Genomic DNA, 25,418 nt, shown 5'->3' with positions numbered 1-25,418 from the left:
TTATTCGTTACATATTTTTGATGTGTCAAAGAACTCGCTACTTTTGTGACTGTTGGCAGAAAGAAACAGTTTTTGTTCATCGTCTGAGAAAAAGTTTATTGTATTCGTATGCAATTGCGATAAGTGTTTTTTTAAAACGGAACTGTATGTTAATTTTCGAAAGCCTTTAGATAGTGTGTGACATATAAACCAAACAAAATGGTAATTAAATAAAGAATGCGAGTAGAAAAACTGCGTACAGGAAAACGAACTTTGTTAATTTGCACCAATGAAGACCGAACGAATAGTCCAATTGGAAAAGTCGATGCAATAATAATACTTCGCATTTGTTTGGAAAAATGTTCGCACTGTTTTCCTCGCATATCTTTTATATAAATCTTGTTGACACTAGCTTAGATACATTTTACTTCTTATTTCATAACACTTAACCAAATTGTACATGCAGTCCTTTGCGGAGAAAATCACAGGTTTGCTGGCGCGGCCGAATCAAGCAGAACAAATGGGCGGCATAGATGCGCCATGGTACATGAAGTATGGTGGACGATTATTGGGTATCGTTGGCGCTTTCTGTAAGTACAGCATTGAACACACGTGTAATTTTATTAATTTTATGCTTCAAGACTGCACAAGTAGTATTGAAAAATATGAGACTTATGGGGGCGTATTTAACTAACCCAGCTGTTTCCTATGTCGTTATGTTGCGCTTTTTGATGTCACAAATAATGTCAGAATGTGTAGTGTTCTAATCGATTTTTCAAAGCAGTTCACACTCAATAGATACAGCTGTATACAATTATTTACCGTTATCTTTATACGTTTCTTATTTGCATAGCCTCATGTGTATGCTTGTAGCACTTAAAATTACAAAACTGGGGAGTTGATTGTGCATCCCCTACCTACTTATGTTGCTGCCGCCACCTCCACCTAGAGCTAAGAATTTCAATACGTATTCCTTACATACATAATTATGTATGTATTCATCTCTATACGCACATATTTATCCGCTACAAGAGACATACTGGCACTGATAAAATAACCTGTATCAATAGAAACAAAATATGTGGTGTATTAAACTGACATTTTATCATATATTTGGTGTCAAGTTTGCGACAAATATTATACAAAGAATTAATATTGTATGCTACAGCAAAACGATGAGCTTGCTTTATTTTTATTTATTTTTTAATTCACTAATAAAAATTATGGAATATACTGAGTATGCGTGTATGATATACATACACGTATGTATGTGTATACGTAGGTGTAATCATTTGCATCCGATGTAAATCTAGAAATATTATCGCCTACGAATGAAATGTAAGATGTTTTCCAGTTGTTAATCACTCAATACATACATATATATGTACCGAAGACTCGACTTGGAAATTGCCATGTGAATAATTTAATTGTTTTGATCAATCGAATAGTTTGGAAATAATAACTAAATTCATATTCGAAATGAAGTTGGTTCACTTTTACATAATTACTCAATTGAAACATATTTAACTTACATACAATATTGAAATACGTTATGAATGCCATTGCGATATTGTATTTTAAATATTCCTTTTTTATATTGTATAATATAACTTTATTATCACGAATGCATGATCATAAATTTTTAGTAATAGTATAAATGCAATATTACTCAGTACTGATACGTAAATAATAAAGTTAAGAGAAATGGTATTTCTAATTCCGTTCATACATACGAACATGTAAAATGTTATTGTGTATTTCATTAAATTAAGCGCCTTTGTTATGACAATTGTAGTATGTTAGAGCAAATGCGTCTGACTCCTTCGATATATGTATGTGACATATATATGGAAAAAGTATCTATTGTAAGTAGTTTGCAAACTTAACCATATATTTTTCAACATCGCAGATTGAAATGAATGTTTTAATCAACCGATCATCGACCTGTGCAATTGATTAGGAGGAACATTAATGTGTTATCTAAAAAAGTGCTAAAGTAAAGTCGTAAATTGTGCTGAGAAATTATTATTATTCATATACTGAAATTCATAAATATTGAGCCAGGATTAAAATGTTTTTGTAATTAGTTTGTGTCGAGATTTAACACTAAAATAACGTGAAAATAATGCTTAACCATTGCAACTAGTGCTTTCAAGTTAAATTAACTATGAATATAACCAGAAAACTTACGCAAACGACAGTTGGTTCTACATAACCGCGACGGACCCGGATTTTAATCCGGCAAAGAACTGTCCAATCGGCAGCATTCTTCAAATTATTTGGGGAATGTTTTATACTATAACAACAACAATATTTGTACTTAATTGTGAAGTGCCCGTCATCTTCTAAACTTCTTTCTAATATATAATTAAACCAACAAAGTGTATATATATATATGTATGTAACTACTGTTTCTGCCAACTTCATACACAAATTAAAATTGCTTTCAGAGTTAAATATGCATATATTTGTGTACGTTAATGCACGACTTTTACTCACGTTATATATTTTTACCTTATCAAAAACGAATCTTCTTTACTTTTAACGAACCAAAGCAAAAAAGATGGAGTAATATAATGGGTTTAAATATGTATGTACGCAAAGTGTGCTGATAACAAAATAATTATCAATGATTACAACAAGTATGCGCTAGAAATGTCTAATCCGTAACATTTGTTCATACATTTAAACAAGAAATTAGCTGATTTCTTGTATTTGTGCGCTGACTCATCTTATTTCGCATTAAATGTGCATATCTTTAAATTTTTTTTATAATTTGTACATCATATTGCTACCTAATCTACCATTGAGCTATTGTAAGGCTTCTGGGTAACAAACATTCACGCGTACTTGCATTAAATATATGCGAACAAATACTTTGACTTACGCCTCATTACTATTGGGGGGAGGGGGGGTGACCATGTAGCCGGCATTTGATTTTAGTTTTATCAGTGAGACTTGTTTTACTCTGCTCAAAGCTTGAACAACAAGCGGTAGCAATAGCGAGTCATAGGCGATAAACAACATGCAGTAAACCGGTTCAATTGCTCCACTACTAAGTAAGCTCTTAATATCGCCGGTGAGTTTGTTCATTCGTACGGCGATGCGTCTATTTAGCTGGTGTGTTACCATTGCTTGGCGTTCTTGTTTTAGTTTTCTTTTATGTTGTTGTATTGGTGTAGTGTGTAGGGAGTATGTGAGCCTAATAAGTCGGTAAATCAAATGCAACTTCTTCATCAACGCCACAAATAGTTAGCTGTTACATGCACCGTTACTGTCTTAAAATGTCAAAGTGACATAAAATCAGCACCGTAAATAATAGTTCATTACGATCGTTTCACTATCAACCACACAGCAAATAAATGAGTCACGCCATGGTTGCTTAGTGTTAACTCAATTTTAGTATGTCATTTTTAACAGCTTAGAAATTTGAAATTTTTAACGAAGAGAGTGTTTTTGATTTCTGCTTAATTTGTTGTTATTTAAAAGTAAAAAGAAGAAAGAAACGGAAAGTGCAGAGAAGCGATTTCTTTTGTTCACCTGCAATTTCTTAGTAAATAGTTTTCATAATTTTGAATCAGTTGATATGAACATGAGATTTTCCATTTTAGTCTGCATACTATTTGGTCTGTGGAATGTCGTCGGCATACTCCTGCTCAACGTTTCCTGCCTCATCTCGGGCATCATACAAATGGTGGTTGGGTTTGTAGTGATGGCACTGGAAGCGCCCTGTTGCTTCTTCTGCATAGAATATGTAAATGATATATCCAATAAAGTGGAAGCACGCCCCTTATGGAATCGTGCCGCCTTCTATTGCGCGTAAGTATTTACCTACAAGTTGTATGCAAATGAATTATGCATTATTGTAATATTTTACTCTCTAATTTTGTCTGTAAATTTATCATATAATTTGTTTCCCAACAGCATCGCACTTCCGCCAATAATTTTGTGCCCTGGCCTAGGTAGTATTTTCGCATGTGGTCTTATATTTGGCACTGGCGTGATATATGGCCTCATGGGATTAGGCAGAAAGTAAGTAGTGCAAATTTTTAATATAAAAAACTTAAATAAAATGTGTGTGTTGTAAGTGTTATAGCAGTATTATTGTACAGGGTGCAGCTAAATGTTAGGTAGTACAAGTTTGGAATTGTAACATTTTTCTAAAATATAATTTAATTTCAACATTCTTTGATTATTTTTATTACATTTTTCTTCATTTTGTGTAAGCTCATGTTAAACTTTTCGCTGTATTTGTGGCATTTTGTCATATCTTCTAGTTTGTATATGATCTTTAACTTATCGTGTTTTTTATTCTGATTACAATTCCAAACTTGAAAAAAGCAAATAATTACAAAATAAAAATGTATTATGTATGTTTAGCGTAAAACATAGTAACCAAAATAATAGGTGAAAGGTTAAACTGAAATGTAACGTACTGCTTAAGCCCGCTGTATTAGGTTCCACACACACACTCTTTTAAACAAATTGTTAAACGCTAATCAACTAATCACATGTATGTTTCTCTTTATTCTCTATACTTTCTCCTCTTAACTGTCCTTGTTTTATTTTTTTGTCACAACCGATTCGTTCCTCGTCCTTATACGCCTTACTTTCAAATATTGCTCAATTATCGATTTTTATATATGCAACTACGCATGCGCTTTAGAGCATCGCGCGAGGATATGGCTGCAGCCGCAACATCGCCCACACAAATGCCACCGGACGGTGGCCAAATGCCAATGGGCACCGATCAACATATCACATTAATGGAAGATCCAGACGTCTGGCGTCCCACATAAGCAATTCGTAGCAACTAAATTAAGAAATGCTCATTAGTGCACGCTGCTGTAGTTATGCATACATAGCAAATCAGTCCCAAAAAATATTTCATTTAGTTTGCCAATATAATTGTGGTGCTTTCTTTCATTGAGAGCAGGAGTTTAGAAATTCAAATAGTCGCTTGCCCCACCAGATAAACAAAATCTTAAATTAAAGGGTAGTGTAGCGTAGCGGTATAAAACTAATGTACAACAGCATAAACTGAATAAGATTTTTTTCTGTTCCGTTCATTGCAAGTTAAGCGATACAAACACACAAGCATATAATATACATATATATATCAATATAAATATGTATGTACATTTGTAGTTAATAAAAGACCATTATTACCTTAAACAAGATACTCAGTTGACAACAACATTCCATTTATAAATAGTAATTGTTATATAAACATATTTACAAAAGTTGAAGGAAGATCAATTGAAATAAATAAAAAAAAATTGTTGTTGTTATTGCTATATCTGCGCCTACTAAATAAATGATCTCCGTAAGCAGCAATAAATGCGTACATATAGAATTATGCTGTACATACATAAGTACATATAAGCAAACAATGTGGAAGAAAATTTGAAAACAAAGCAAATATGTATGTAAAGAGAAATATTAATAGTAATATAATAGTGCTAGAAAGTTGCATCGTTACTTAGAAAAGCGTTTTAAGGTTTTGGTGTGATGTTCATAAACTTATCGATACAAGTAAATATTGAAATATTGTAATTTATATATAACTTAAAAGTGAAAAAATACAGTTAATGTGAGTTAGAAAAATATTATTTGAATTCTATTTGCGAATGTTTTTAAGTAGGGGTATATTTTTTAAATCTAAATTGTGTTAATTTCGTGAAAAATTTTAAACGATGCCGTTATGCTTGCAGGCCATACCTTTATATTCGAATATAAGTATGTAAGGTGGTGAATAAAATTGTATATGATTAAATGCAAACACTATTAGAGGCGGACAAGCTCTAGAAAAGTATTTAACGGTACTATTATGTGCGAGTTAGGTTATATGTACACCTAAAAATTTCTTTTTTTATTATTTTAAAATTAAATTTTTTTCTGAGACTTTTCTCTAACTGCATATAAAAGGTTTTTCAATAAAAACGCTACAAATGTTTTTATAAAACGCAAATTGTTTGGGATATCAATAAAATTCCTACATAAAGAGGAGAACTGGTGAACGGCTCAAGGACGAATGTGTTTAAAGAACTGTTAAGCAGGAAGGCAGCTGAATGGTCTTGGGTTCTTTTTCTTTCATGGTTTTCAAACCATTCAACGGTTTTCAATCATAAATCGTCCGATACTGATGCAATTTTACGTTCGATATTCGTACGTGGTTTATCGATCGTTGCTGGCTTGTTGGCATAGTACAAAGACTTGAGGTAGCCTCACCGGAAATAGTCTAACGGCTACAAATCGGACGACCGAGGGGGCCAATAGACTGTGTAATTTCGTGAGATAACACGTTCACCAAATTTGGTTTTCAATAAGATTGTGACATTCGCTGTGTGGCTTGTGGCGCCGTCCTGTTGGGACCACATATTTTCCAAATCCATATCATCCAATTCGGTCCAAAAATATTTGGTTATCAGTGACCGGTAGCGATCCCCATTTACAGTAACGTGCCGGTCTTGATCATCACGGATGAAGAATGGCCCAATGACGCTGATTTGGGTCTTTCTCAATTGTTCATCTGACAGGACGATTATAACGACCATAAATTGGACGTAGAGCTCTTATAGTTGAAGCCATTGACTTTGAATTTCTGTAGTAAATTTTAATAATTTCGACTCGTTGTTGGATCGTATCGTTTTTCCATGATGAAATGGCAAACCTTACTGAAGAGTAATGTTAAAAGAGCGTGAAAAATATGGCGACGTTTGCTGTCCCTGTCTACTTTTGTAGCGTCCCTTTTGAAAAACCCTTTACATATGTATGTAAATTTCAGTTAAACCGAAATAATCACATTCGGAAAAACTATGGCTAAGTGCGCCATAACCAAACTGAGTGTTCCAAAAATTTGCAACGGTGTATTATTCAAGAAATTTGTAGTTTATAATTTTATTTTATTTGTATTTATCGCTTGATTTTATGTACTTTAAAATGTGAATACGCGTTTTCATCCTTGTCCGAAATTAGGTATCAAATTTATAAATTTCGTTTGTGTGTTTCAGGTACTGTTTAGACAAATATCTAGTTGTGTTTACTCAAATGGGCATAAAATAAGTTTCTTAATATAACAATTAAATACTATGCAACAAAACAGTTAGTGCGTAGGTATTAATTTAGGTGTTTTAAGAATCGCTTTGACATACATACTCGAAATACGCAAGCTTATGAGCATGGTGTATATTAATGTTGCTCATTGGCAGCAAAAAAAAAAAGTATTAAGATTCGAATACGTCCTCGAAAGTCGTCAGCATGCAGCAACCCTGAAGAACACAAAGACAGAGCACTTGGTAGGCAAAAAGAAAGCTGGCGGTACACTGAGATGTTAAATATACTGCCAAATTTACACCACACCACAAAAACAACACGTAAATACAAAAACATTACAAGAAATCATCAATTGAAGTTGTCAGCGATAACCACGTAACGGTCCACAGAGTGTCAGAATAAAAGGCAACTATCGCATTTTTTTTTAATATAAACAGTTTAGTTTTTATTGTTGTAGTGGCAGAAATGATTTCCCAAATAATTGTGTGGTATTTCGTGTTAATTTGTTTGTAGTTTCACACAGTACTAATTTATTGCTCAGCACTGTACTCTTTTTATTCCTTTCAACTTTGTTCATTAGCTGTGATTGATAGTTTTATAAGTGTTTTTCGATACATAATAATTTATGATTGAATTATCAGTACCATTAATATTTATTTATATAGATAATAGAAACTTTTTTTGCACGCCCTTTGTTTTTACAATATCAAATGTGTACTTTACAAAAATTATAAAACTAGAGATTACTGTTAAATTATTGTTTTGATAAAAGGTTTAGTTCCATTACTTATTTGGAGTGGAGAACAATCATTGGTACATGATGTTATGAACAAACTAGGAAGAAAGCTATTATTAAATAAGCTAATAATAATAATAATAAACATTGGTGCCGTTTATGAAGTAACGTGTCAAAATACTGTACTCGATTTATACTCTGTACTTTAGCGGTCTACCATTAAATATATGGAATTTGATTAATTAAGTGGTCTAGCCACTAGTGAGCAATATCGCCTTTGAAAGTTATATACGAGTAATATACATATATCGATTGTTGCTTATTGTTATTATATATGTATATATAAAATTCTTCTGTACACTAAACTCTTCATAAACGGCTGGATCGATTTGAATGAAATTTCCGTGTCTTCAGCTGGATTAGAGAATAATTTATATTCACCAGTAAATAGTAGTAAATTTGTTTGGGAAATGTTTTATAATTGGATGTCGCTACTCCGCGTACTAAGTCTTCAAACCAATTATATATTAATTCCAGTTTGTCCCAACAAAAAAAAAAATACTTTAAATTGTTGTTCCTAATTGCTTGAAATATCATGTAAGACATCGTACAATACAATAATAATAATAGTCCGATTTGATAAAATAAAAAATAAATTAATTCTAGAATTGGAAGGGAGGAATTGATTAACAAAATCATACACGTAGGTAAGTGGAATTTTTGAAACCTGGGAAACTCGAAACTTGAATTTAGCTCGAAAAATCATTAGAAAATTTTAGATTACAAGTGTTAAGTCCAAATTAATATTATTTTTATATTTTTCTCAATCAAAATCACAAAACCAAATATTAGCATTTTAAAGCGACAAAAAAAAAACTGTCGCCAAATATTTTTAGCAAATGTTTTTATCTTTTATCAAAAAACTACATAAAAAAAACAATATTTTTTAAGTGTTAGGGAAAGATTTTTAATCCTTTAAATATTATAAACTGATGGAGTAGATTTCATAAATTCATAAATACTGCATTTATTCGAAATCAAAAATTTTATGTAGATTATTAGAGGTTAGGTTTATTCATTATTATTATTATTATTAAATTCTTCCATTGCCTTAAATATATACACAAAAAAAAGTCAAATACATAAAAAGAAGATGATGATGAAGATGAATGTGTCATCGAGTTACGGATATTGTACTGTACTATAGCGTTTTCCTCTATAAATATCAGTTATAATTTTGCAGACTTTCAGTTTTTTCGTAAAAGTGTTAGTAAATAGTGTTTTAGTGTTTAGTAAACATTGTAATATTTTCCTTATAAAACTTCTACAACTGCGTGCATGTTTTATTTTATACATTTAATTAGTTTATTAATAATAATTTTAATACATTTAATTTTTTAGTTTTTTTTTTTTAATTCATGCATTTTGAACTTATAACTAATTGCATTTTCTCATTCCTTAGGGCTTCCGCCGATGAAATGCGTCAAGCTGCTGTACAATCTGGCCTGGCGGGCACACCCACGGGCGCCACAACGAACGATCGCGCCAGCATTGTGAACAACGCACAACCGTTCTCCTTCACCGGCGCCGTGGGCACAGACAGCAATGTGTGATAGCGTAGAAATGACTGCAAAAGCAAAAACAAAAAACAAAGCAAAATGCAAACCATTGGAAGCGTTGTAGAGAGAAAAAAGTTGACAAATGCCAAACAAAAATGAAAAAGTAAAAATAAGAACAGACAAAACCAGGATTGTCCTGCCGCTCAAACGCTGCTCACTTCACACTAGATATGTATGTGCGCCCCGGACTATGTTGCATAACTCCGAAATCTAAGTGGCGACCTTGCAGGTGTAGTGCAAGTATGCTGTGACATTCCTGGCGCTGAAATGATTTGTGGAATTCGCGTGAAAGATCTCTGCCAACTCCGTTTGAAAACACCTTCATTGGTTTTACTGCATTACATTGTTAACTGTTAGCTTGCTAAATATATAACTTTTCGGATGTTTAAAGTAATGAGGATGGTTAAACTTGAAAATTGCTTTGTTGCTAATTTCCTAAATATAAATGCATACTTAATTTCTATTTGTTTATTACTCTAATGTTTATTGTTTACATTTTGACAATCTACATTTTAAGCGCTTCATACAAACTCTGCACACATACATGCGCATACGCTTTAATCACACATTTATACATATTTAGATATTATTTTTTGTTTTGTTAAAAAAAAAATATTTCTAATCTGTTCATTTTGCCAATAATTGCGTAAGCTGTTATCCTATTGTACTCGTAACGAAATTTTTGCATTCCATTTGTGCAAGTGAAAATCTTCTTAAGTTTGAGAGCAGCGAAGTCTGGCAAGAATTTGACAATTTGTGTCTAAACTACGGAAAATGTCTTTTAAATTGCAATGTTTATTAACGAAAGTGTTTTATTCTTCTATCTTACGTGTTGAAATTGACTTAAGTTACTTAAACTATATCAAATTAAATATTTCATGTGTCTTCGTAGTGAAATTCATCAACGTACTTTTCACGTTTCATGCTAACTTAATAAAAAATATTTTACGCGCAAAAATCTAGTTGAATATTTCCGAAATTTGTGTGTTTAAAATATTCGCTTGTTCGTAAACAACTATAAAAAAAATAACTAAATGTTGATCAAACTAAATAAAAATCTTCATACAATATAATAGGCAAGCTAAGAAACAAAAACAAAACAAAAAAGTCAGCGCATCTATGAATTGTATTATCTTAATATTAGTCATATATAGTTAAATAAATGTAATATTTTATTAAACAAAAAAAAAATAAAAAATACACAAAAACAAAATTAAAATAAAAGTATAAAACTGACATGAAATAAATATCCTTATACATATAATAATCATTATTAAGTATATATAAATATGAATAGAGACATATTAAAGGTATAAATACTATAAAATTAAACTATCTAAAACAAAAACCTGAAATTAAAAATTAATAAAATTGAAACTATAAAATATACACCACAACAAGCTTTGATAATTTTCAATACGATTAGAACCACACATAGGTACATGCATCGCTGAACTATATCAATGTTGTCGAATAACTCGTACAGCTCATCGTTTCATCGTCTGCGATATTCGCCGTTCCCACCTGTTAACTATAAAGTTATAACTGTCAACTGTAGTGACGTGGGAGCTTTATCTAGTCTAGTAAAATTATATCAATTTCATCGGCGTACGCCAGCAGCTGTTCACTATTTAAAAAGATTGTACCTTCACTATTTAGCTTTTCAACTCATATTATTTTTTCCGAGCTTCAGGATAAAAAAGCCACACGATAGGGCTTTGTCTGAAACCTCGTTTGGTATCGAACAGCACAGATAGATCCTTCTCATCAATTTACAAAGACGAATCGATTGTACTTTTAAAACCGATGAAAAGGTGGTGTGTGCCGACATTCTTTTCATGGGTCTATTCGAAGTTTTGGCGCATGGTGAATATCTGGTTCATGGTGGATTTTCCAGGTTCCAGGTCGTTGACAGTGGCCTTTAGTTTTTCACACAATACGTTTGACAGAACTTTATATCCAATATTAAGGAGCCTTATTCCATGACAATTGACGCAGATTGTGGGCAATCGTCCTTTTTATGTATTGGACAGAGTATGTGAAATCCATAAGTTTAATATCATATTTTGTTCACCTCCATATAATACAGGGGCTCTTATAAAATCCTGCCTCGATAGTAAAACTTTAAATTTTGTATTACGCCGTGGTCGAAAAGTTCGATTTAGGGAAGGAAATTTGTATGCAATTTGACTTCTATTGCCAATGCAAGAGTTCGAGTTATGGAGAACTTCGAGTTAAGGAAGTTTAAGTTATGGAAGGAAATTAGTATGAAATTTGATTTCTAAACGCAATTGCCAATTCAAAAGTTCGAGTTATGGAAGTTCCACTGCATGCAGAAACAATTATCATAGACGTCTGATTTGTCTCGTCGCCTTTACTTTTTTACACTGTTCTGGATGTTGTGATAAGAGATAAACTAGAACTTGGTTTTTTATTATCATTGAAAAGTGAATAAAATCTTATTTTTGTTAAGGTTAAGGTTATTTTATGGATTGCATTAAAATCACTACTATAGTATTACAGATTTCTGAGATCGTAAATCTTTCCAACGGAACCAGAAATTACAGAAGATCCGAGGATTGACCAACATCGCACACGACTCGCCATTCAAACATTTCTACTAACATTATTACTACTAACTCTTTGGAGAATTCTAATATCGATTTGATCAATATGGGTGCAGTGATTGATTCAATCATGTCATATGTCAAGATATGGAATTCATAAAACATAAATAAAAACAATTAAATTTTTTGTAATTTCAAAATTTACGTAAAACTCTTTCCTCATTTTCTTTAGTGCTTTTTTTTACTTTTATTAATCTACTTCTTAAAACCTATACGAAAACTACGAAAAATGCCTTCACGCCAATTAATTATTTTCGATTTTGACGAGACCATCATAAGTGTAAATTCCATGCGTCAACTGCTCCAATTCATACCAAATTACCGGCGACCTCACATGTATGACACGCAGAAAAAGGGTTGGGTCGACTATTGTAACAAAGCACTTAAGGAGCTCCATTTCATGGGCTACCAGACGAGTACAATGTGCCAATTTATACGTGCAGTGCCGCCCATTCCCGGTATGGTGAAACTGATTCACTACCTGTCGAATTCTTGTGAACCCACATATGACTTGATCTTGATCAGCGACGGCTATCGCATCATAATCGCCGATTGGTTGGAGCACCATGGACTCTTCCACTGTTTCACCGGTATTTATTGTAATCCATCTCAGATCAATGACAGCGGAGAGGTGACTGTGAGCGGTTATCATTGCACTGAATGTCCGTACAGTCCACAGAACATGTGCAAGCGGCGTGTGATGGAAGAATTCATTAAGATGCAGAAAAGTCTGCAAATAAACTACGATCGCGTGGTGTACATCGGTAATGGTAGCGGTGACTTTTGTCCTACTTTGAGTTTGGGACCACGTGATCTGGTGTGCGCACGCAAAGACGATATACTGGCCGAAAAGATTGAACAAAATCGTAAAAAGCTGAAGATAAAACCGGAGATTTATTTATGGGCTAGTGGATATGAGATAATTGCCAAATTGGACCAAAGGAACGATATTGGTAATTTAAAAAAAAATTAAGAAATCAAAACCCCACTGCTAAAGTTTGACGGACAACAAAACTCAACTCGGTATAAATAAATGTTGTGCAAATGATTAAAGTTTCTATTTTTATGCGGATAAATAAGATTACATAAAAATTACTCATTATTATTGTTATTATTATTATTGAACAAGGGTTTTATGCCTCATATTTTTTAGAAATGTCTGAGTAATCCATTGCAAGAAGGTTTTATATTTCTGATCTCTAAGGTAGTTATTTATAAAATTCGATACACTTCATAACTTCTGTTAATATTAAAGAAATTAATTTAGTATCAATTTAGTATTCTGAAATATTTTCAGGTGTTGACAAAACCTTATATTAATAGGTATGGAAGTTCCGTGTGTAACCGAACATTTTATACTCTCCTTACAATTACACACAATTTTACTAAAGATAGTTTAGTATTGTTCCAGAACTAATGGACGTGGTACTATCACTTTGGTGATAAAAGTTTCCCATTGTCTGATTACTTTTCCTCGCAATCGCAGGACAATCGAGGAGTACATGCTTAGGTGTCTCTGCTAGGTCGCAGAATCGACGTTGATCTGATGAGCAGATCCCGAGTTTGGGCAGATGGCCCCATTGATTATAAACCTTTTCTGGTTGTGGCCCCAAGGAACAATTTGCAGTAGGGAAGTCTCTGCAATTCCAGCCAGTAGCGATTCCTACTACCCGTTCCTTTCACAATTTCCGGGTGCTATCACCCTGCTTTTACATTGTCGGGGAGTCCTCAGGGCCAATGGTTACTTACTTAAACTACTCACGAATCCCCAAAATTTTGGATTTCAATAAGTTATTTAATTATACTCTCGCTACAAAGTTGCTAAAAAGAGTATTATAGTTTGTTCACAAAACGGTTGTTTGTGTCGCCTAGAACTAAAAGAGTTAGATATGGGGTTATATATATAAATGATCAGGATGGCGAGTGGAGTTGAAATCCGGATGTCTGACCGTCCGTCTGTTCGTGCAAGCCATTACCACGCCCACAAAATGGCGAAAACCAAAAACACATAAAGTGTCATAACTAAGTCATAAATAAAGTTATAACAGTAGAATTTGGAATAAAGGATCGCTCTAGGAAGGGGCATATTTGGATGTATCTAGGATGATGTCTAAGAATGCTTTAATTCAGCAAGGAAAAACACCAGAAACTTTAAATTTCATAATAAAGAAGGTACAGAAGAGCTGCATTCAAATTGGTATTCACAATTTGAAACAGGCATGGTTCCGCCCACTTATGGGTAAAAAACCATAACTCCGAAACTTCTCGACCAATTTCAGTGAACTTCGGTTTGTAATATTTTCCTTGCATCCCAATGATATGTTGTGAAAATAGGTTCACAACCACGCCTACTTCCTATATACCAGAACTCTGAAGTCGATCTGAATCGTTTACTTTACAATATACAGTGGAACTTCTTTAACTCGAATTGCCATGATCCACAAAAAAACTTCGAGTTAGAGAGACTTCGAGTTATTGGAATGTTCATTAAAACATAAATTTTTGTAAAATATTGATTTACCCACAGTTTTAGTTATTTACATTGCATAGAGTTTTATGTTCATACGTTAATACATGTATTTTGTAATTTTGTTTGTTGCAGTTTGCTATTGTTTGGCTCTTGACGTCTATATCTCATTCCTTTGTTACACGATTTAGGAAATCTATATGTATAAAATCATATTTTTTGTTTGCCCCCATAGGATATAGAAAGCCTCTATTAAAATTGTTCCCTGATAGTAAAATTTTTAAATTTGTATAATGTCCTGGTCGAAAAGTTCGATTTATGGAAGGAAATTTGTCTAAAATTTGACTTCTATTGCCACTTCAAGAGTTCGAGTTATGGAGAACTTCGAGTTATAGAAATTCAAGTTAGGGAAGGAAATTTGTATGAAATTTGGTTTCTAAACGTTATTGCCTCATATATCTAGCATGAGGACTTCAGTGCTTCTAATCATTTTTTTTACCAAAAATATAGGTAAGTCTCTCAGATATTTTGATGACATTTGTAGGGAATATTTTTCTTCTAATAATATGTCTCCCTGCAAAAAATGGGTGAAATCGGGTAATAACTACTCCTAGCTCCTATATACCTAATATTAGGATTTCCATATTTATGTATATATGATGAATATGTGGGACAAATTGTGTATTATATTAATAAAATTAAATAAATAAATTGCGAGAGTATAAATGTTCGGTTACACCCGAACTTTGCCCTTCTTTACTTGTTTTCGATTATTTTCAATTTTAGAAGTTTTCTTTACACTTCACTGTATTTTATAATTTCACTTAACTTAATTTTTGGAAATATGTAGGTTTTTTTAAATTAATTAATAAATTATTAAATAATGGTGTCCATTCATCGCAGTATATTCGGGCATCATCATCGCTTTGGTGGCAGTCTCAGCTAGGATGTAGTAAGTAAGGATGCTTGGAACGTTTAAGAATTGAGGGCGTTGAAGTAGCAGCCACCGTCCTCATGATACGTCCGATGATACGTCCGCTACCCCGCCTTTTTTCGGATGCAGGTAGCTCATCCTCCTTAGCGTGTTCCTCTAATAGAGCTCTCTCCTCAGATGTTAGCCATCCTATAAACTATTTTAGGAATCAGCCGTTTCTGGTGTTCGGATGGCTTCCCCTTTTGGTGCCTCTTTAGTCAGGGTTTGTAGATTCCTTGTCGTGCCCGTTTCCCTTGCCATTAAGGGTCTTGTCGTTGTTGTGTTCCGCCGCGCCAGCGCGGTAAGGCCACTTCCCAAGGCGGCCCAGTATTAGGAAGGCTCCCTATTAATAAAACCGAATTGACCTCTTGGTCCCATCGCAGAGAATAGTATGCACGTTGATGTTGGTGCAGAGGCTTAACCGGACACACACCCGCCATGTGATAGGACGTTTATACGGTAACCAAAAGCTACCACCTCCTAATCCAGGACATCCTCTTAATCCTGCTAAGATATCTCACATATAGAGACCCTTGAAAAGTTAATTGGACTTGAAAAGTAAATGAGCATTTTCACACCTCCAACACAGTATTTGTACAATATTTTAACCCGATAACTTTATTGGTTCTCGATTTATATATTCCAAAATAAACTAATCCGAGTGATTAAATCCGAATTCATCCAGTTTGGTTAATATAAAACCGGATCTTTGCCTAAAACAGTTTCCTTATTATGCGATTTAATTAAACTGGCTAGAGTTGTAAGCCGCAAAAGGAGTATTTATTTCGTACTCCCAAGTCATATTCGAGCTTACTGCTACGGAAGAATTTTACAAACTTCAAACTTCTCTCGATGTGATCTGCACGGCGTCTGAGACTAGAAGTATTGCTGCTTTAGTAACTTCTCTAAAACGATATAAAAGCGAAGATTAAACAAACGACGTTGATAATTTCCCACTAAAATTGTGTGCCCATTATAGTATTCATGAGCAACCCCACCCAATAAAAATTTAAACAGTTATTTAGGTGGTTGGTTGTTGTTTTTTTGGTTATCGAAAGTACAAAATAAAAAAGGACTTTTATTAACACAGATGATTTAGAATTTTTTCGAAATGGTTTACAATGTTTAGTTTAGTGTCACAATAATACAATCTCCTCAAAACAGTTTATATATACATACAATTTTTTTTACACATAAACATATTTTTTTGTACGTTAAAAAAAGGAACAAAGTCTAAATACTTTTGGAAAGTAATTTTACATGGCTTCATGGCGTTGTAGTTAACTTACATAATATTTCAGTTGCTGGTTGCTAATAACTTATTATTACAGACATAAACGGTATTTTAGTGGTATAAATGAATAAATGAAGCCGATAGTGGGGAACAATTCTTATAAAGTAGTTGTATGTAACTTATTAGAGCATTTTTGTAATAGTGACTGGCAATTTTGAATAGTTGTTGTTGTTGTTTGTTGTGTGTATCAATGTAAACTTTAAAATTTAAATTTTCATATATATATATATGTATGTATATAGGTATGTATAACTAATTTGAGTTTAATAATTTCTAAATTTAGTAATAGTAAGTATTAGCTCTTTGGGCTTATCACATCATTGCATGTAATTACGCTCAATAACAACAATTCACTATTAAATAAACGTACTTAAAGCAATTTTAACGCATAGCTGTTAGATATACAATGTAATGTGTTTGTTGTTAACAAGGTGTTGGTGTTACTGAAATATTTCCGCGTATTTTTAACCTAAAAAAATATTAAAGCATTTACTCCTTCTACGCACACAGGTGACAACTAAATTTGCACTGCTGCTAATTTACATGATTAATTGAAATTAATTGAAAAGGCAAAAGGTTGCTAATAAGAGTATTAAAAGCTTTGAATATCTAAGTACTTGTAATTGCACAAAATATTAATGAAATTATTTAAAAAAAACTATTTTTCGAATTTAAAGTTGGCTGCAAATTTATTTGAATATTTTGTTAGTTGAATTTAAAAAAGCGTCAGTCAATTATTAAAGTATGTAACAAATTCGTCTTTTATTTTGTACTTTGTCAAATTTTTTCTATTGCTTTAATGTTCGTTTTGTCGTGTCGGATTTTGCTCACTATGAAACTATTGCGAAATGTGGGATTTTTGGTTTTTAGTTTGGCCAATGGTTTAATGAGTGGACTGTTTTATTTTACGTACTATTTGAATTGTGTGGAGTGAGCATATTTTTTTTTGGATTTTTTAGTTTTTTTTTTTTACGCCAAATCAACGTGTGCCAGTTGTAGCGACCACGTTCACATTCTATATGTTATTTGTAATTAAAATCTTTTATAAAACTAAATCTTAAAATGTAGTCTTATAAACACAGGTGTTATTGCATAGCATTAACAAACGATATGTTTTGCATGTGAAATGTTTGAATGTTCTCCACAACCGACACATGGTATTTGGCGCATTTTGGTATCAAGTGTGCTTGCACTTTTTAGCATTAACAGTAAAATATACACAAAATAAAATTAGATAGTATTATTGCATTTTCAAACTAAAATGATAAAAGTAGAATTCAATTATAATAAAGTTTGTTTTTTGTAGAGAAAATTTCCATAAAAAACTTCCTTATCCTTAGCCAGTCTATATACTTAAAAACTTATGTTTGGTTGTAACAGTAGCACATGCGTTCATTTGCGCGCATGCGTGTCAAAACGATTAAAATTCATTGCATAAAAAATAAACAATTTGCACTCGGGTGTAAAATAATAAAAAGTGTAAACACATTTGATACCGACCCCGTCGCCCTCCTGACTTCTACCGCCAAATTTATAAAATTTAAATTTGGTTTTGTTTTGGCGAATATAAATGTTATAACAAAAAATATTCGCACTTCTTTAACTTAAAAGTGTAGAAAATGATACTAAAAAATGTTGAATTTAAAACTAAAACTAAAATTAAGATTGAAATTGTATCAAGTGTGAAAATGTTTGCATTCAACTTAAAGCCAACTCAAGTGTTCGTGTAAAGGGTGACTTCAAACTATACAGTAATTAAACTTCATGCTCGCATTACTCGTATGTACATGCCTACGCTGTGTTCGTCGTTTCATTCATTTTCTATACAATATTTATTTGTATTCTAAGTAATTTTGCACTTTAAACTCATGTCGAAAGTTAAAAAACTAGAAAGGAAAGGAACTCACAACTGTAAAAGCTGAATATTATTACAAAGCACAAACAAAAAATATGTGTTTCTTGTTCATGGAAATTTGTTGCACATAATCATATGAGTAATATTTAGTAGTAGTAAAAAATGCAATCAACTCGAGGTACATTTGTACAATTATTAATATTTTGCGCTCAAAAATGCCACATGAAAACAGCAAGAAAATTTGTACTGAAATTAAACTTCATTATTGCTAATGGAAGAGCTTAATAAGAGCATTTTTCTTTTTGTTCATATTTAGAGCGACAAAAATAGGCATTTCATTTCTGCATACGACAAGTTACTTTGCACTTTTTGTTTACATTTCAGTACATACATGATTTATCATTAAAACTAAAAGTAAAATTTATTGTACTATCACAAGGCGTTGGTAGAGCGCGTTGATGGAATGAAAATGATGGTTGAGTTGGTTGGTTGATTATTACATATACACCATCAATTTATGGCTACACATATATACGCTTAGGCCTACCTATTAATTAGTCGTCTAGCGGTTTCTCACTATTTGTAGGTGGCATTTTCAACAACTGATTTATAATTATCCTAAAATTTCTGCATTGGAAATTAACTTAAATTTCACAATGTACTACATGTTAAGGTTTCACACACATACATATGTGTATGAGTATTGGAAAATCGTAATTCTCCCAAAAATAGCAAGAAAAGTAAAGTATTTTTGTAATTATAAAGTAAAGTAAGTAAACTAAAATTAGAAATTAGAAATCAAGCTTGAATTTCGTCTGTATGCTTCAGTTTTACAAAATGAAAAATGAAGAGAAAAATTATCAAATTAGTTGAGAAAAAAATCAATATAAATAAAGTAGTAGTTTTGTAGTAGGTACACTTAGTTGAAAAAAAACTGCTACAGCCACGTAGTGTAGTGTTGGCGCGGTAAAACATAAAAAGCTAAAATTCACTGCAGCATATTTCAAATAAGTGTGCTTCATTCAATGTGAGTAATGTCCGTTCAATTTCTGGTACATTATATACATATTGTTGCCGCATATCGCAGATATCACCATGCATCGCATAAAATCGCTATTCAATAACATGCGTTTCAATATTTTTGAAAATTTTCCTCATATTCGTTGTAAAAATATCGTAAAAATTTCGTTATCAAATACAAGAATTTTAACTTCTTATGCTCCCCCCACCAATGGGACACCCGCTCGGCATACTTAACCTAAAAAATCATGCATACAATTCCGCTTTCACCTCTCACTCGTCCTTCACTCAATCAATCAATCAGTAATGCTTCTACACACTAGATTGACTTGTTGTTGTGTGCTTCTAACAAAATACGTTTGCAATCAAATTCTTTGTAAATGAAAAATTCGTCCAGGAATTGAAACTTGGTGTGAATTTCAACTGTGCTTGCTGCTGGCGTTGCACTTGATTGTTGTCGAATTGTTGTGACTGCTTTGCCTTTGTCTGCGAGTTTTGCTGCTCCGTCTGTGGTTGATGGGATGTGCTGCGGTTCAGTATGCGCAGATTCGTACCCGAAGCCATGCGTTGCAATTGTTGTGTGGCTTGTCCGGTCACCGGTGTTGGGGATGTGGCGAAATGCAAATTTACTGATGCCGGACGGGGCTTCTGAGCCGAATGCGTCGCTGCGGTCATACTGGGAGCTGCTGCTGATTTTGCAGCAAATGCCAATAGCTCTACGCCAGAGCAGGTTGCCGTTGGTGTTGTTTGGCTGGTTGTTGCAACTCTAGTGCTTTGGGTGGCAGTGTTGTGGGTGGCATTGTTGTTGTTATGATTGCTCTTGTTGTTATCATTATTGGCTGTTGCATTTGAGTTGACAATAATCATTGAAAGTTGTTTTTGTACACGATGTTTGTTGTTGCCACCATTATTATTGTTGGTGTTATTATTTTTATTCGTATTTTGTTGGTGCTGTTGTTGTTGTTGTACGCACATTTTATCTCCCTGCGATTTGGCACGTACCCGTCCACTATTATTACAATTGGCATTGCCCTGCGATTGTTGCTGTTGTTGTTGCTGTTGTTGTTGTTGTTGTTTTTGTGCTTTTGCCGCTTTTTCAGCTTGAGCAGCTGCTTTCAATTGCTGTTGTTTCTCTTTGCGTATCAAATCGAAGGAGCTGACAATCTGCAAGCAATATGCAATGAATCCATTAGTATTCTCTTAGTAAAAATGAATAATAAAAACATAAAAAAATAAACAAGCAAGGAAGGGCTAAGTTCGGGTGTAACCAAACATTTCTTTTACTCCCACAATGTTCAATGATATGGAAACATTGTCAAATCTTGGAAAAATTTTATATAATAAATTTTTGGGGGACTGGCTTGAATATAAAAGAGTTAGGGAAGAACTATACTCATGAACCTGTTCTCATGGAATTTTATATTAATTGCATACAATTTGAACATATATTAGGCAAATAGTCCACCCGAATAACGAAAATCATAATATATAGACAATATCTATTAGATATATAGGTCCATGAAAGGGTAAACGATATCAACCCAAAATACGTTGGAGATAAACGAGAGGCTTCCTATAGTTCTGCTCAACAAAATTTATCAGAAAAGTCACCATAGGCAATATAGATGATTCTGACAGTTCAGCATTCGGGCTGCTACTGACAAGGTCTTTCTTCCATTGATGAATCTAAAATACCGGACGGCATTGCTTCTGCCCCGCCTACTAAACATTGTGCCAATGGGTACATTTCCTAATTTGTTCGAGGCAGAGGTAGATGTGATAAACCGGTGCGCCGAGCCAAATCTCCAGCGCAACTATCGTAATAAACGAATTGTCATTATAAGTGATAACCAAGCAGCACTTAAAGTCATCTTTACACATGAGACAAAGTCACGCTTAGTTAGAGGGTACATCGGCAAACTTAACAAGCTATCAATGGACAACAGTGTACACCTCATCTGGGTGTCTGAACACAATGATATATCAGGTAACGAACTTACAAAACTACTTGGTCCATAGTTTTTATTAGCGGATCCCAACAAAAGGTTACGTTCCGTACGGAGAAAAGGAAATACAGAGAAGGACACTGGCGACGCACAGCAGCTCTACTTCGAGCAAAACAAGTATAATTAACCTTTCAAGGAGTAAACTAAGGATACTGATGGAATTAACACAATCCAACGTAAAAACACCTATACTATTTACTCATGGGAAATATGCCGCTTCTGTGACATTTAGGCTGAAACTCCGCTATATCCGCGAATTTGTCGGAGTGTAGTGGAGTCGATGTAGATATCAGGAGGCCACAATAGACCATAGGTCGCAGTGCATACCTCAAAATCAACTATTAGCAAGCCCTGCTGAAAGGAAAGAAAGCAAGGAAATTTATTCTGATATCTTCATTAGCGCTTATATATTGGATATCTTATATATTGGATAGTGTGTTCAGTTTCAGTTGAAATTTAAAACTTTCTTGTAGTGAAAGTTGGAGTGATTGTAAACTGGTTTCGACAAGGTATAACATCAGGATGACAAGGAAATATTATACACATATTCATTGAAATTGCTGGAGTAGTTCCTGAGAGCAACATGTTGTGATCGTATAAATATAATTTACCTTTTCTCCACTTTGGTTGTTGCCATTTTGACTTTGACTGTGAAACAATTGGCGTTTTGATGAAGTGCAGCCTGCACCGTTGTTATTGTTGCTGCCGGCAGCAAGATGTTTTGCTGGGTTACCATTGCGTTTGTGGTTGGATACCGTTCTGCAGTTGCCGGAGTCTCCGACCTTTACTGTTAATTCGGTCGACGATTCAACGTCATCGGAAACAGCTGTTGCGTGAGTTGAATTTTTAAAATTGTTATTTGAATTACAATCCAAATCCCCCATAGATTTATGGCGTTGTCTTTTTGAACGATTACTATTGTTTTTATTGGTACTTGTTGGTGTGGCATTTACGCCATGGTTATTGCCACCATTGTTATTTGAAGCTTTATGCTTATCATCATTATTATTATTTGTATGTTGTTTATTCTTCTTACTGCTATTATTCACATTTGTTTGCTTTTGGTTATAACTATTTTGATTGCTTCCACCTACTGTAGTGCCGGCGGCTGCCGTTAATGTTGTCAACTGCGATGTTGGTGAATTCATTGATTCGGGCGAGGTGCTTCTGCCACCACCTGAAAATTTACGTCTAGTCTCGATTCCCGCGCGCTTGTCATTCACCCACTTCTTAAGCCGTTTAACAAATGGTATTATCATAAAAAATGAATTGGCGTTTATACCCAATTTGGCTTTTGATATGGCATCATTTTTATTGATAGGTAGCGAGTCAATCGGAAACCAATCACAGCATTTTATCTCATTGCGAGTTCGCGGTGAGAATTGCGTATCAAGTGATACGTCGCGCACTATATACAAGCGTGTATATTGATAATTGATAACAGCCTCAATGTAGTCATTTGGTACTATTAATTTCGTAATATCGTAGCCAGTCTCTTCATATACCTTTTATTTTAAAAACAATTAAAACATACATATAATTATACCATTTAATATAACCGTTAACTTTTTTGTATGTATGTATATGAAACTTACTTCTCTTGTGGCACAATGTACCGGATCTTCGTTCTCATTGACTTTACCTTTCGGAAAGCCCCATGAACATTTTGCAAAATATGATTGCACTAAAAGGCAATAATTGAGATCCTCAGATATTAAGATAGCCCCAAATGTGGGAACTGCGAGTTTATAATTCTTCCAATCATCTAATATTTGATCGATAGACGATACGTGTTCTCGTAGAAATGGAATATGCTGTAAGGAAAAGATAAAAAAAAGTAGACAAAATTTACTATAAAATATTAACCCATTCCCTCCCTTGGGTACAGAAAAAAATAGAATTGGTTTTCTGTACCTAAGAGTACAATGGAAGAATTAATGGGTTAATTCAATATATACCTGAAATATCTGTATCGCGAACTGCTTCATACCACATGTTGGTAATTTCCGCTTTCTTAATTCTTCATGGTGGGGCTGATCTCCAACCGCAGCACAAAAGAAATCCAAGTAAAACCAATGCGCTAACTCAATTTGAAAGCAAATCCGAATAAAATTGCTCAATTCCATATCAGGATTATTGATAATAAAACGACTTGCCAAATCATCAAGTATGTCGGACGGAATTTGTAAACCATTCTTGGTGACTTTATTAACCACAGAGTTGTTGCTTGGTGGTGTTCCAGTTGAGACTGCTTTCAATGTTGAACTTATTGAAGAATTCGTTGTTGATAATGTATCTACAGTTAACGATGTTGATAACGGCGTTGATGGTGGTGATGTCGAAAAGTTCGATGCATTTGAACTGTTGTGTCTATTTTTAATTATTTTGTTAGTTGTATTTGTTATTTTTAAAGCAGCCAATAAGTCAGTTGTAGTTGTTAGGAGAGTTTTAGGCTGCAGATCAGTATTATTGCACTGGAGTAATTTATATTGACTTTTTTGGTTTTCAATCAATTGGTGAACATCGATTACGTCGTCATTGTTGTTATTCATATTCAGTGCGTTTTTAAGCATTAGTGACTCTAATGTATACGCATCATTAGATGTTAAACCTGAAATATACAAAAATATATACATGATAAATTATTTACTGTTGTATAAGACATTTACTAAACTGTAATTACCTCCATTATACCTACATTTCTGAGGTGACCCAAAAAAATTTAAAATGCTTTGACTGACGCCGTTATTTGCTATATTAATTTTTTTGTTGCAAATACTATTATTACTTTCCAACAATGTCGGATATCTTCCATCCAACAAGGTATACTTATGCGTCGAAGACGCAACAACCGAATTTAATGCTACTTCCATAACTTGTCCAGATCTACTTATTTTTCCTTTTTTCTGGTTTTCAGCTTAATTGTTTTGACTTGTTTTCTAAATGCTTGTTGAATTCGCGCAAAATTGTTGCTAAAAACTTCCCGAACAACAAAACAAAAAACGCAATTTTTCCCGATTAGCTTCTCGTCAAAATATCAGCGAGTTAATTTGACCCGACGATTATAATTTTTGTAAGAAACGAGTAGAGGTGATAATACAACTACGTTTTTCCTTTGAAATTCCAGATTTGAATATTATTTTAATTCTTTTACGCACCACAACTTCTTTAAAAATTTATTAGTATCTACACTTAGAACGATGTAGCCGAAAAAAAGTATCAAACTTAAACATACACAACCGATCCACTTCACTGCTTGTTGGGCTTGATGGGATATTTCAGTAATTTCAATTTGTTTTTATTTTCTATGTTTTTTATTTTCTTTCAGAGCCAATTTTGTGGAGAGCTATCCATAATACAGGGTTGAAACAAATCTCCAAAATGTATCTTGTCTATGAGTATGGCAACTCCTTCACACCCTTACATTCCACACTCTCCACTAATATAAGCACTGCTTTAGTATTGGTATATTTATACACTTTCTAAATGGCGACCCAGGGAACAAAATTTTTTCTTCGAACCCACAGAAGTATATTATTATATTGTATTTCGTTTTTATCCACTCTGTAGCACAGCTTCCTATATTTACAACTAAGCTTCTCAATATTTTGTTTCCTACTCAAATATCAAACTTTTCAGTTGCTTTAAATTCACTTTCCCGTTGTTATAACTGCGTGTCGTCGACTGAAAACTAAACTTTGGAAACGATGCTGCCACTGGAATTTAATTTTTTAAACCTGCCAATGTTGCCGTCCTATGATATCCACAAAACACATATATAAAAAT

General features: G+C 33.4%; 4 protein-coding genes across 14 annotated transcripts in view; 3 read left to right on the top strand and 1 right to left on the bottom strand.

The window, feature by feature from the left end:
* The window catches only part of LOC105215883 (sulfotransferase 1 family member D1), a 524,336-nt gene that overhangs the window by 306,877 nt on the left and 192,041 nt on the right, over positions 1–25,418 (top strand). The gene's annotated exons all lie outside the window — the stretch shown is intronic.
* On the top strand, positions 41–10,588 carry LOC105215888 (calcium channel flower). Of its 2 annotated transcripts, none has more exons than XM_011190074.3 (5): positions 41–201; positions 446–569; positions 3,591–3,798; positions 3,904–4,011; positions 4,646–5,391. In XM_011190074.3, the coding sequence occupies exons 1-5, from the start codon at positions 199–201 to the stop codon at positions 4,776–4,778; spliced, it is 576 nt and encodes a 191-aa protein (XP_011188376.1). In that variant the 5' UTR covers positions 41–198; the 3' UTR covers positions 4,779–5,391. The 2 variants fall into 2 exon arrangements, with proteins under 2 accessions (XP_011188376.1, XP_011188375.1); XM_011190073.3 differs by lacking the exon at positions 4,646–5,391 and adding an exon at positions 9,234–10,588 and having other exon boundaries at positions 43–201.
* LOC105215890 (pyridoxal phosphate phosphatase PHOSPHO2) lies at positions 12,081–13,112 on the top strand. The gene has a single exon (XM_011190075.3). It carries the CDS (start codon positions 12,247–12,249, stop codon positions 12,988–12,990), a length of 744 nt encoding a protein of 247 aa, XP_011188377.2. The 5' UTR covers positions 12,081–12,246; the 3' UTR covers positions 12,991–13,112.
* On the bottom strand, positions 16,475–25,303 carry LOC105215891 (uncharacterized). 2 transcript variants are annotated; one of them, XM_011190076.3, is made up of 5 exons: positions 24,316–25,303; positions 23,591–24,243; positions 23,228–23,446; positions 22,244–23,137; positions 16,475–20,790 (listed from the first exon to the last, which is right to left on the bottom strand). In XM_011190076.3, exons 1-5 carry the CDS (start codon positions 24,503–24,505, stop codon positions 19,972–19,974), a joined length of 2,775 nt encoding a protein of 924 aa, XP_011188378.2. In that variant the 5' UTR covers positions 24,506–25,303; the 3' UTR covers positions 16,475–19,971. The 2 variants fall into 2 exon arrangements, with proteins under 2 accessions (XP_011188378.2, XP_011188379.2); XM_011190077.3 differs by having other exon boundaries at positions 24,331–25,303.

This window comes from Zeugodacus cucurbitae, chromosome 4 (genome assembly GCF_028554725.1).
Source record: "Zeugodacus cucurbitae isolate PBARC_wt_2022May chromosome 4, idZeuCucr1.2, whole genome shotgun sequence".
Lineage (NCBI taxonomy): Eukaryota > Metazoa > Arthropoda > Insecta > Diptera > Tephritidae > Zeugodacus > Zeugodacus cucurbitae.
This window is presented reverse-complemented; position numbering and strand designations above follow the sequence as displayed.

Bases quoted from the DNA above. Each gene is read 5' to 3' on its own strand.
- LOC105215888 (XM_011190073.3), top strand. The intron at 3,799-3,903 runs GTAAGTATTTAC...GTTTCCCAACAG, and splicing joins CGTGCCGCCTTCTATTGCGC to CATCGCACTTCCGCCAATAA. The intron at 4,012-9,233 runs GTAAGTAGTGCA...CTCATTCCTTAG, and splicing joins CTCATGGGATTAGGCAGAAA to GGCTTCCGCCGATGAAATGC.
- LOC105215890 (XM_011190075.3), top strand. From the start codon at position 12,247: ATGCCTTCACGCCAATTAATTATTTTCGATTTTGACGAGACCATCATA.
- LOC105215891 (XM_011190076.3), bottom strand. From the start codon at position 24,505: ATGGAAGTAGCATTAAATTCGGTTGTTGCGTCTTCGACGCATAAGTAT. The intron at 24,244-24,315 runs GTAATTACAGTT...TGTATATTTCAG, and splicing joins GAAATGTAGGTATAATGGAG to GTTTAACATCTAATGATGCG. The intron at 23,447-23,590 runs GTATATATTGAA...TTTTCCTTACAG, and splicing joins TCGCGATACAGATATTTCAG to CATATTCCATTTCTACGAGA.